General features: G+C 42.8%; 1 protein-coding gene and 1 long non-coding RNA gene across 2 annotated transcripts in view; one reads left to right on the top strand and one right to left on the bottom strand.

The window, feature by feature from the left end:
• LOC146805537 (uncharacterized) overlaps positions 1 to 13,425 on the top strand; it is a 154,475-nt gene that overhangs the window by 97,573 nt on the left and 43,477 nt on the right. The gene's annotated exons all lie outside the window — the stretch shown is intronic.
• The window catches only part of LOC146805536 (lysozyme g-like), a 220,662-nt gene continuing 217,293 nt past the window's right edge, over positions 10,057 to 13,425 (bottom strand). Inside the window, exon 4 of the mRNA XM_085622794.1 lies at positions 10,057 to 10,190. Within this exon, the coding sequence (XP_085478920.1) occupies positions 10,057 to 10,190 (134 nt within the window). The remainder of the gene's footprint in view (positions 10,191 to 13,425) is intronic.

The following is a 13,425-nucleotide window of genomic DNA, read 5'->3' as shown; positions in this document are numbered from 1 at the left end:
CACTAAAACGTATGTATGCGTACGTAAATAACGTACGACGGTATTCATAAAAAACTTACGAAAACGTACTAGGTGCGCGCTCTGAGCGCGCACCCCAAGAATTTATATTAAAAAAAAAAAGTGGAAAAAAATAAATGGAAAAATTAAATAAACTGTTCAACTTTAACCTAATTGAAAGTTAAAAAAAAAGAGCCAAAACAAATAAAAGGATACAGATAATATATAAATGAATACATAGAATTTTTTTTTTTTTTTTTTTTAAATATATATAATTTAATAATTCAAAAATTAGCATTAAAAAAACCATACAAATTCACTGAAAAAAACAAAGGTTTCACACACGTTATAGTTAGGAATTAGCATTTAAAAAACCTTGCAAATTCACTTAAAAAACCATAGGTTTCACACACGTTATAGTTAGCTGGACATTTCTCTCGTAAAAAACCAATGAAATTCCCCCGTTATAGTTAGTACAGCTAACTATAACTTGCGCGACCGCAATCCACTGCTGATGACGACACATATTACATCACTCATGACATGGTCAGTGACATCACTCATGACATCACTGATGACATCTCAAATGACATCACTGATGATGTCACTGTTGAAGACATCAATGTGATAAAAAACCACATCTTCTCACACCCTTATAAAACCTTTGATATACCAACTGAAAATTACACAGTTCCATTCTCAAATCCATAAATAATGCAATACTAATAACTGCATACCCAAAAAATTACTTTTAGGTCTTCATTCACCTCCACACACTCACCTGTACAGTCACTCATAGTTACATTCAGTCCATAAAAAAGTATCATATGAATTTATACATACATCTATATACACACACACACACTAACAATCATCCATAGAGGTACTCTCACACCTAGTCATTCATACAAATAATCACACTGCCATTTACTCATCTATGCAGTTATACACACTCAAGTTCACTCAATCACAAAAATAGTATCATATTCTTATGCTCAATTAGAATCATTGACACAAGCACACACTCATCCATACAGTTACTGTCACAATCACACACTCTCACATCTAGCCACTTATATACTCTTACACGCATATATACTGCCTTTCACATATGTAGTTAGTCACACATGTACCACTGAGATATACATTCAAACTATAACACAGCCATACATACACTCACTCAACCATACAGTCCTTCAGAGATGCACTTTTAATAACATCCAATCATAGAATCACACACTCACTCATCTATGCACACTCAGACACACTTTACCCACACAAACACTCAGGAACTCATACAGATACTGAGACAAGCAATCAATAACCCATATAGACACTTATATAGCTATTCACAAAACCATGCCACCACTTATACACCAACACACAGACACATACAAAACTTTTATACAGTTTATGCACTAGTCTGAAGTAAGATGCAGTTAAGGGACTCACTTGTCGAGTCAGTTACACAACACAGAAAATAATCCCTTTACACACTTGTACACCCACTCATTCTTTAACAGGCCTTTCCCTATATTTATAAAATTTTTTGCAAATTAAACGTTCACTGGATGACAACATCAGTGACGTCATCAGTGATGTCATTTGAGATGTCATCAGTGATGTCATGAGTGATGTCACTGACCATGTCATGAGTGATGTAATATGTGACGTCATCAGCAGTGGATTGCGGTCGCGCAAGTTATAGTTAGCTGTACTAACTATAACGGGGGAATTTCATTGTTTTTTTACGAGAGAAATGTCCAGCTAACTATAACGTGTGAGAAACCTATGGTTTTTTAAGTGAATATATATATATACACACACAAACACAAAACAAGGTCCTGTCTCTTCTAACAAAAAAACAATTTGGCGTGTTTCGGTCCCTCCTGGACCATGTTTAAAGCTGCATTCAAACATTGTAACTATATAATTTAGAACAGAAGCAGAAATGTGATCTGTTTGATGGAGCCTAAACATGGTGTCTGTCTGTGCACACAGCTCAGAGCATTCAGCTAAATGTTCAACCCATGTTGGTTGCATGCAGTAGGTCAAACATCATTTTTGAATTGCCATGAGTGGAACACATCAGAACAGCAAGGAAGGTGGGGAGGCCACTCACCACTAAAGCAGAGGGGGATCAGTAGACAGGGTGATGACTTATTTGTTCCCAGCTAGTTCAGCAGTGTTGGGTGCAAATGGATTTGAGTCAAAATGCTGGAAACTCCTTACCTTGGGCACCCAAAAAAGGGGAGAAATGCTGGACATGGGAGAAGACTAGGAATACCTTGGGCAGTCCACATCTTGTATCTTGATCACCTGGTAGCCTAGGAAAATGATAATTATTGTCCCCTCCAATGGACAGCTCCACTGTTACTGATCATGATCTTTGGGTTGGAGTTTTGGGCATCGGCTTGCAGGCCGAAGCTAACAGCAGCAAATGTCACAGCTGGACCTGCCGTTCTGGTCTATGTGAGGCAAGTGCTTAGCACATAAGGCAGTGTACTTTCTTCTTCTCCTTTCTTTTTTTCAGGCACTGCACCCATCAAGTTGCTTGGTTTTTTTCATAATGAGAACTCCTTTTAGCCTCTTTGGTCTCTGTAACGGCCCTTTAAGGGAGTTGTAGTTTTGTACTAGTTACAAGTGCATAGCGGTCAACTTACCCTTTGACATGAGAATGACATTAAGCCAGTCACATGTTTTCTGCCTAAAGTACAGTGGATTTGTTGGCTAAAATATCTGGAGCCTGAAAGTCACTCTCATGTCATTGGGCAAGTAGACAATGACATTTGGGTAATGGGGTAATTGTAAGTTAACTAGGAGGGCAGAGGGTATGTGAAAAAACTAGAAAGGAAGCATGTTTTAGAGCACACTTGCATATGAGACACTCATCTGTAGCAGGTTTTCAGAGACATAGACCTGTCTTGTGACTGATACTACCACAAAACCAATGGCCTTTAGGAAGCACAGGACAGGCATTTGACAGTCAGAAGCAGGAATTACCATCAATGTAGAGCTTTCCTTTATAGTCAACTTTCAGAACTGCAATGGTAACACTATTGAGGTTCAATAAGGGCCAAAAAGTAGATTGTCCTTTGTAAAGTCTTCTTTTGGGCCTTGTTTGAAGGCTGGGAGGCTAGGAGAGGTCCTCTGAAGACTGTCTGGTTGTGTGTGAAGGAGAACTGGTTTGGCTCATGGGTTGTTTATGGCATGTTTATGGACAAACTCGTGGAATCTGAGAGCATCTGATGATTGGTATTTGAAGGTAAGCTGATAGTCTCAGAGATCTGCCTTGAGAAATTTAAAGACTGAATCGGGTGTTAGAAGGAGACTAAGCAACTCTGAGGGCAAGCCCAGTTGTGGCTGAAGATGATCGGGGAGTCAATGATGACACGCCTGGGGGTATTAGAAAAACCACTGGTAATGCCAGATGACAGATGTCACTGGATGGTATGAGGGTTTCATTTCTGCTATCTTCTTGTCCGTGATCGAAGGCTGGCAGTCTCTCAGAGCTAGCTAGTGGTGTTTTAGGGCTAGATTGACTGCCTGAAGGCTGTCTGTGGGCCTTTTAGGGTGGTAAAAGGATCTCTCTGAGCTATTTGACCTTCATGCAGGCTGAAGGTCTCTGGAGGACTGCGAGAGGTCTTTTGGTGTGGAACTCTGCATGCTGGCTTGGATTGTCCAAGGGTGGGTTAGGGCCATCTAACTTCTAGCCAAGGGTTTCTGTGAGACAGTTTCAATGTCCAGCTGAGGGTGTTTGAGCATCTGCAGGGTATCTCTGGAAGAAGAGTGATACAAGGGAATGAGAGGGAGAGCTATGGTGTGAATTAGTCTTACAGTTTTTAGATTCCCATATTTTTTCGAGAAAATGTAAATTATGAATAGATTCATCTTGGCTTTATACAGACGACTATTGACAATACAGGCCTTTTACTAGCATCAACAGAAACTACCCCGTTGGGGGTAACGGAAAGACTGTGCTGTTATCTGGATGCGGGAGACACAGTGGCCCTCATTCTGCTGGATTTAAGTGAAGCATTTGACACGGTGTCTCACACAGCGTTACTTAAAACTCTAAGATCCTTAGGCATCTGTGGCTTAGCTTTGAACTGGCTCACTTCCTTTCTTACTAACCGCACTTTTCAAGTATTTTCACCCACAGCCAGCTCTGACACTCACTCATCACCCCATGGAGTACCTCTGGGCTCCATTCTTAGCCCTTTACTTTTCAACCTATACGTCAGACCTCTTGCTGATGTTGCGGAAGATGCTGGGCTGACCCTGTTCTCCTATGCAGACGATTCCCAAATCATTTTCTCTTTCGCCATGAAGAGCGCGGCCGGGCCCTCACCTCTTCAGTTGGGCCTGAGCAAAATCGCATCATGGATGCAATCAAATTACCTCAAATTCAACGGTGAGAAAACCGAGGTTTTGTTACTTGGAAAAAATAAGGATCTCTGGGCCCTCAACACTGGCCTAGCGAGATGGGTGTACTTCCTTTACCTTCCTGCCAAGTCTGCAACTTAGGCGTCATCGTGGATGACTCGCTCAGTATGCATCATCAAGCTGTCAAGGTAGCTGCCACATGTTTCACCATCCTGAAGTGGTTAAAAAAGATCATCTGGATGCTACCAGAGCCCACTCAGAGAACAATAGTCCAGACCTTGATCACCTCAAAGCTGGACTACGGAAATGTTCTCTACCTGGGTTCAAATAAGGAGGTGACCCGTAAGCTGCAGATGGTCCAAATCTCTCCTGCAAGGTTACTTTGCTGGGTTCCTAGAGCCACCTCTATTTCTGTCCATTTACGAGATTTGCACTGGCTCAGGGTGGAGAACCGAATCAAGTTTAAAGCCCTGAGCTACATGTTTAAAATCAAAAGAGGGCTTGCCCCGCAGGACTTACAATCTCTAGTCCGCCCATATCTCCCTCCTCGCAATCTCGTCTCATCCACTCAGGGGAAGTTTTTCGTCCCCAAAACTAGACTATCTCCGATGGGTGGAAGGGCATTGACATACCTAGGTCCCTCACTTTGGAATGCCCTGCCCATTGCTCTTCGAAATGAAACAGAATATGTCCAATTTCGCAAATCATTGAAGACCTGGCTCTTTAACAAGTAACCTGTAAGCCGTCTCATCTCAGTCTCTAATCTGCTTGGCACCGGGAAACCCTTTTTGGGTAGCTGTTGCGCCTTATAAATGTAATAAATAAATAAATAAATAAATCTTTGAATATGCAGCTGTATATTAAAGATGCACAGCATCTGTGCATGATTGGTCATTGTAGGTGATGTACATAGGAGACATTAGCAATTACCTAGTCACTCAACATTCAATAAAAAGTGCTGATACTGTCCATTAATAGTATAGAATACCAGCTCTCTAAGAAATGTTGGAAATTTATAATATACATTGTACTGAAGTGTGCTTTTCACTTATTTTGTCTATCTTTCTCTCGCTGTCAGTCATACACACTCTCTTTCTCTTTTTCTCAACTTTATGCTCCAAACAGATCAGGGATAAATCAATGTAGTCAATGTAGTAATGACCCTAGATGAGCTATTTTGGAGTGTGAGAATGCGTCACCACAATTGATCCAACCCCTGATTATGGTCTCCAGGTGCCCAAAAGCACCAAAACATTTCATATAATTCGCCCTATGCACTGCAAATGCTAGCCAAACCCCTGTGGGTTCTGTGAGGGCATTGTATATGAAGGATTTATGAATAACTTTCATGGAGAGCATAATAGTGGCTGTATGATTAATGTAAAATTATTTCGTTTTTTTGTGTTGTCTTTTTAAGTAAACCTGTTGCATTAGATGTTACAAGAAACAAGAGGTGCACCACATAGACAATTAGGAGACAAAGGAGTCCTTTGTCATTAACAAATTTTCTCAAAGATCATACCTTATGAACATTTTATTTTCCAATCCAATCCAAAAATTCTTTATTTCGGTCATATAGACCATAAAAGACACAATAAAAACATTACAGACAATAAAACATTATTAAAATACATTTAAGTAAAAACGACTCTCCCAGCAATGAATGAGTTAAAATTACATTTAAAAGATTCTTTAAAAAGTTCAGGGAGCTTCAGACAATTTTTTCCTTCTAATCAACCAAATGGCCATAAGAAATTTGGAAACAGCAAACACAATGTGGCCCAGGGTACTAGTTTTCAAAATCCTGTATGCTTGTGCAAACTCTCTGAATCCCAGGTTCTTACAGATTGGCGCTATCCAATATTTTCTGGGCCTTTGGTATGCAGGGCACACAAACAAAATATGGGGGTCATCTTCCACATGGTTGTTACAGCATGGTTGTTACAGCAGGGACATATTTTATCGCCCCCATTTGACCACTTCGAAGTGTATGAATTAATAAGTAGTGTGCTATACCTCCACTGAACATACAATTTCCTTGCCAGGATGGGAAAGATAAAATCCATAAAAGGTTCGAAAACATAAGAATTTTTGGATTCTAAAAATTGCAGGGTTAAGGTGCCACTATTTTGAGCAGCCGTCAAATGTTCAAGGGACCTGGCTTTATAGATTTGTGCCAGAGCCTTGCGCGAAATTGCACGGCAGCCTCGTACAGGGTCCTCCCACAGAACGCGGAGATTAATGCCAGACAGTTCGTTTTCCACGAAGGTGAGCCAGGGGATTTTACCGCTAGAATTTAAGCTCATGACATGGGTAAGATCCTCCCTATAATGATGGAGTTCGTCCGTAGACCAGAGCCTGTGCCAGAACTTCACTGGCTTTGTCACAAGCTCCTCTGCGATAGGGGCGAGACCCATGTCCATTCTCAAAGGCTGGAGTGGCGTGGCACTTGGAAGGGCTAGAAGGCGCCTTAGAAAGCTATTTTCCACTATTGATAGACCCTTCACCGTTTTATGTCCCCATAGCTCACTGCCATACATGGCCGCTGCCTTGGCCTGGGTCTTATAGGTTTCAAGGGCCGGGCTTATGGGCTTGAAGGAAGAAGTGTTAGCCACTTTCAGGATTGCACCCGAGAGTTGGGATAGTTTAGCCTTGGATCGTACTATCTGTCGGTCCCATGCCAAGTTTTCCTGCAATATAACCCCCAGATATGTGAAGGTGGACACCCTCTCGAGGCTAACGGTCCCCAGGGTAGGATTAGGCCTAGTTTTAGTTGGTGGGTTAAAGATCATAAACTTGGTCTTCTCTGTATTCACCTCCAACCCATGCTGGTGGCAGAAGAGACCAAAACCATCCAGGATCCTCTGGATCCCCATTGGCGATTTTGAAAGGAGGAGGGTATCATCGGCGAACATGATTGCCGGAACCCTCCTACCTGCCAAACAGGGGGCGTCGTTATCCTTGACGTTTTCCAGATGTGAGATGACATTATTGATGAATAAACAAAACAGGGTCGGTGCCAAGACACAACCCTGCCTCACACCTCGGCACACAGGAAACCTGGATGAGAGTCTACCATCCTTCCCACACCTAACTTGCGCATAGTTGTTCTCATGCAGCCTGACCAAGATGTTAAGTAGCTGGGGGGGAATACCTAACTTCTCCAACACCTCCCAGAGTTTCCTGCGCGGGACTAGGTCAAAGGCTGACCTCAGATCCACGAAGACCATGTACAATCTCCCGCCCTCGATCCTCACCGTCTTCCAGTAGAGGAGAACTAGGCGGAAGATCTGGTCCATGGTCGATGTGTTTCTCCTGAAGCCAGCCTGCAAGGGACTCAAGATGTCATTTTCCTCGACCCAGTCTAATAGGTGGTTCAGAATGAGGCGCGCAAAAAGCTTCTGGGGAACATCTATCAGGCTGATAGGCCTATAATTTGCAGGACTCAAGGGGGACCCTTTCTTATAAATCGGAACTATTTCAGCCCCTAACCAGGAGAAAGGGATCGCCATACCTCCCAAGATGGCATTAAAAAGGACTAGAAAGTACGGGGCCCAAATGTCAGGGTGATATCTGAACAGATCACCGGGTAACTTGTCCAGCCCCGGTGCCTTCCCCAGCGCTAAGCCCTCCAGTGCCAGCTTCACCTCCCCCAAAGAAAATTCCAAGGCCACATCTGGCAGGCAGGGGGACTCTACCATCATCCCCTCCGGCCAGAGAGTGGATTCTTGATATAGAGACCCAAAATGAGCCTCCCAGACAGAGGGGGCAATATTGGGTTCTACTGCAGACAACAAATCCCCTGTTCCATTGTTTACAAGAGCCCAAAATTTTCTAAAGTCTTTAGATTTGAGGGCTCCAGACAGGTCATGCCAGTGATTCCAATCCCACTCTGCCCTTGCGTTGGCCAGTGCTGCCTTGTACTCCCTCCTAAGGGCAGCGATCTTCACCTTATCACTACCATCTTTAATTGCAGAAAGTAGCTCAGACTTAGTTTTCCTACAAATGGAGGTATACCAAGTCGGAGCACGAGCCTTTTTCCTTCTAATGGGCAGGGCCGGGTTGAAGACATCTGCGAGGTCCCTTACTAGGGCCTGGTGAATACCAGATAGCCTCTCATTATAATCTGCGGGTCTAGGTTGGTTTATGAGGGCGTCCACCTCCTGGAACCTAGGGAGTGCTATACCATAGAGGTTTGTTAAAGCTTCTTCTTTCTCAACTATCATTTTATTTTCAATTATATAATAATTCCAAAAGACATGAACAAACAGTTTATATGACTTTACAAACAGACCAGCCGACGCGTTTCGTCCTGAAACAGGACTTCTTCAGGGCACTAGATCGTAGCGTAGATTATAGATGGACGAGTCCTCATGGATTTCTTTCAATCCTTAAGTTGATTATAGTAGGGGGCAAATTGCCATTTAATCAGCTAAGTGGGCGCCAAGACAAAAAGATCAAATCCTCGTTGATTTTTTCAATCCTTAAGTGGATTATATTAGGAGGCAATGTGGCATTCGGTTAGCTAAATGGGCGCAAAGACAAAGTAAACAGTATAACTGCCGAAATCCAGTGGCTTGTCGTCCACAATCACAGGAACCATATAATCTTTAGATGACGGGGATGTTTATATTTAACATCGTCCCAGATCATCGGATCCCGCTTTGCCCGTCGGAGACTCCTGGGTGCTTTGTTGCTCAGCAAAAAATATATTGCGAATTCTGGAAATAAAATGTTCATAAGGTATGATCTTTGAGAAAATTCGTTAATGACAAAGGACTCCTTTGTCTCCTAATTGTCTATGTGGTGCACCTCTTGTTTCTTGTAATATACTCGGATTCCTAAGGGAATAGACATTTCAACAGTGGGTGCCACTGAGTGTGCACACGTCTCTCCCTTATATGTAGGGTTATTACAGATAGAGTTATAGAAGGTTAGGTGCTGGTCAAGTGAAGGTTCCACTGTTAGTTTTTGCTTCTCAAATCTGTTGCATTAGATGTATTTAAGAGACTCCAATTTGCCCCAGTACAACGATTGGAAGTGTTGTGAGCCAAGCATTTTTCAATTAAAAAATATTCATGAATATGAAACGGAGGAACGTATTGTGGAAAGTCAAGAGAGCAGAACGAATGCCACTTCCCAAATTTTCAAAGAGACCGTGCCAGTGGTGGTTCACACGTAGGGGGATATCATTGTGGAAAAGTCTTTCTTAATGTGCATTTTATCTGCTGATAATCTTTTTCTTATTGTTCCTTTGTGGGTAACCAGTTCCAGGGAAAGATTGAAAGATTATGTAGTTCAGTACATAGTCTGAATCACTGCAACCATTGCTGTTCCAAAAGTGTTTGTTAAAAAGAAATATTGAGGTTAGATTGCAGAGTGATAATTCTACGCATGTCGCAGGATGTTAACTTTTTCTGTAGCCATTATTATAAAATAACTTTCCCACACTGCTGAAACACACAGAGATAGCATTCAATTCCATGTTTCCACAACGTCAATAATGCAGATAGAATGTTTGTTAGTGGACAGAGTTAATAATAAAAGATTACGTTGTCTAGTATTTTATTCATCACTATTAGATCGAATTCTGCAAAAAATATTTTTCAAAACATTTTCATGTACAAAAGTCACAGTGTATACATTTGGAAGAAAAGTTGATCCACGTAATATTTAAAATCCATTTTGTTTATAATATTGGGCGCGAGCCACTACATCATTGGAATAGTCACGGCGGGTTGTGTGACTGTCCACTTGTGGGTAGCTTTTGATGTTTCCAGGGCCAGCATTATATGCAGCAATTCCACCTACAGTTTAAAGTAAATAAAACACACAGAAGTAAACTTAATAGATTTTCCGCAAGTTTGTTTAACAAACACAAAATCATTTTTTAAATAATGTTCATGTTACAGAGTGCAGGCTGTTCTATTTCTTATCTAGGTCACACACCGGGAGAGCGACCTTTCCTCCAATGTTGCTGAGACAGTATTGACTAGCCACAGTTTATGGAGAAAAGTCTTGTACCCAGGGCCGGACTGGCTGTAGCGGGCACCGGGCAATCCCCCGGTGCGCCGCACGGGTGGGGGCCGGTTTTGGGCCCCTGGGGGCCGTTTTTGTTACAGGGCCGTTTTTGCAGCATAGCTGCAAAAACAGCCCTGTAACAAAATCGGCCGAAAACCGGCCCTGGTAAAGAGCTCGGCGACACCCCCAACCCACCGCGAGGTGGGTCAGGGGGGCGGCCGAGCACTTTGCCAGGGCCGGTTTTGGTTCCCAGTCCGGCCCTGCTTGTACCTTCTCCTGGTCTAATTGTTTTCCTCAGAAGAAAGGGGCATGAAACATGTACTGCTTTGCCATAATGCTTCCAGAGTGTGAGTGGGCATACCATTGTCATAACTCTCTTAAAATACCCAAGGCTGATCCCACACAGCTGGTTAACCTCCTCCTGATATCCCTTTGCCTTTCATTTCTAAACTCACCAAATCACTGTACATTTGCAACTTTACACATTTATTCAAGATGTGGCCTACTAGATGCTGCCAAGCAGGTCTGCACAAGGGGTTACGGCCATTCAGGTCTCTTTCTCTTCTCTTCATAACCTCAGACTGATTCTGGACAATAGCAGTACTTCCGTCCTGGTCCTTTTAGACCTTTCTGGTGCATTCAGACGGTCTCTCCATTCTCACAATCATCTCTGGAGATTGCGGTGAGAGAACATGGCATGGAAGGTATGAGCTTGTTTTCTGCTGATTGCACCTTTCAGCAAATTGCTGAGTGGTCCCTTCCTCAGATTCTACAACTATGCAGATGACATGCAGCTACTCTTGGTGATTAACAACTCATCTGAATCTCAGAAAGCCTTTCAAAACACAATGCTATTAATGCGTGATTGGATGAACAGCAATTATCTAAAGTTAAATTTAAAAAAAAATGAAATTGTCATAACCAGAAACAAGTATGATTTTTGGAGTCCCTCATTTTGTCCGCCAGCGATGGACGTTACCTCACAGTACAAGAAATCAGTAAAAAGTCTTGGGGTCCTCATTGATGAGGATCTCTGTATGAAGCCCCCTCTAAGAGCGGTCATTTCTTCCTGTTTCTTACAAATCCGAAGAATCAGGAAATCAGGAAATTCCTTAACTGTGAGACCCTTGTCCAAGTAGTCATTGCCCTGGTCATCTCTAGGATAGACTACACAAACTCTCTCTACCCGGGCCTCTCAAAAAGCCTCTTGGCCCAGAACCAGGCAGCCAGGTTAATTTTCCATCAACCCAGACACTGTCACATTACCCTTCTGATAAAAAACTTACTATAGAACAAAGGACCGTCTTCAAGACAGGCTACATCATTTTTATATCTGTTCACAGAAGAAACCCAGCTTTGATTTAAGCCTGAATTTAAAAAAAACACATTCCCAGTCATAACTTAAGATCCATCTACATGAACCTTCTCACAATTCCCAAATTTAAAAAGAAGAATATGGGAGGTTCCAGATTTTCAGTTCTGGCCCCTCGTATCTGGAACTCCCTAACTCCTGTGATAAGAGGCGCCCCTAGCTATCTGAGATTTAGGTACTTACTAAAAACATGTCTTTATAAACTAGCATATAACTAAACACTGTGGGGCAGATTTACAAGAAACCGACGATCGCCCGGCACCACAAGCCCTTTGGCTGCACCACGCTGCGGCACTTTCAGAGCACAGGAATGCGATATATTTTCAATGATATGTTGCAGTCCTGTGCTCTCCCCTGCGGTAGCACACCAACAGCTGCCATGCGCCAGCACAGGCCCCCTTGCACCATGGTGCAAGGATGCCTGCGTCATGGGGAGATTGTTTTTGTGCAGGAAGGTGCACCTTCCTGAAGGAAAATAATTACTACAGGCATTTTCCTCATTCAATGCGTGCTCCAGAATGCAGCACACATTGAAAGAGGAAAAACACAAGGAGAAAGGAAAACATTTCTCCTCGTTGCGCCTCACTACGCCACCCTTGGGTGGCGTAGCATACTGACGCATTTCCAGGTTTACAATACCTCATACATCTGGAAAGCTGTCTGTCTGCACACATTGAAAGAGGAGGGGGTGGGGGGTGGGTTGGGGTTGTGTCCGTTTTAAAATAATAAAGAACAGAAAAAAAAAAAAATGAAAGAGGAAAAACACAAGGAGAAAGGAAAACATTTCTCCTCGTTGCGCCTCACTACGACACCCTTGGGTGGCGTAGCATACTGACGCATTTCCAGGTTTACAATACCTCATACATCTGGAAAGCTGTCTGGTTCTATGGGTGTTGCGTGGGTACATCCACAGCAACACCCATGGAACGCTTCTTCCACGCAAAGTGCTGCATGCAAAGGGGCTGAATTTACAAGCACAGGAAAAGCCACGCAGTGTGGCATTTCCTGTCCTTGTAAATATGGGGCAGAGAAATGCGCTGCCAGTGCGTCACAAAAAGTGATGTGCTGGCTGTGCAAGGGGCTTGTAAATCTGCCCCTGTCAGTAGTGCGCAGTACTTCTGTCACCCAAACGCCAATTAATGTTCCCGGTGTACATGCGCTCAACAAATACTAGTAGCATAACATTACAAAGGAGGAAAGAGGGTATGGCATTCAGAAAGAATGAGAGTAATTCAATGGCTTGCTTGGTCCTCTATGCCATTTTTCCTCACTCATTGCAATACCCTCAATGTGCCAACAGGAGGCTCTCCACTGTTTCTGCGAATGTGTTTAAGTGAGTCATGCTTGTATACAATTACACATGGGTTTCTAGTAAAAACTAAGACTGTCTTTAACGCCTTAACTTGACCTGTATGATGATTGAATATGATGTCGCTAAGGCCTTCATTGGAACACTGGGCTGGATGGACATTCACATTGAAATTCCAAATGATCTACGGTCCAAATCCCTCTCTCTGATGGTCAAAATTAGTACTAGTTTCAGTGACCTTTTTTAACAAAAGGGTTTATGGTGCATCAGGCTTGCCTGTTCAAAACGTGTGAGACAGAAGACAGTGTGTTACGGGAGTTTCCCCGCAGTGAAGTGACTC

Source organism: Triturus cristatus, chromosome 8, assembly GCF_964204655.1.
Source record: "Triturus cristatus chromosome 8, aTriCri1.1, whole genome shotgun sequence".
NCBI classification, from domain to species: Eukaryota; Metazoa; Chordata; class Amphibia; order Caudata; family Salamandridae; genus Triturus; species Triturus cristatus.
This window is presented reverse-complemented; position numbering and strand designations above follow the sequence as displayed.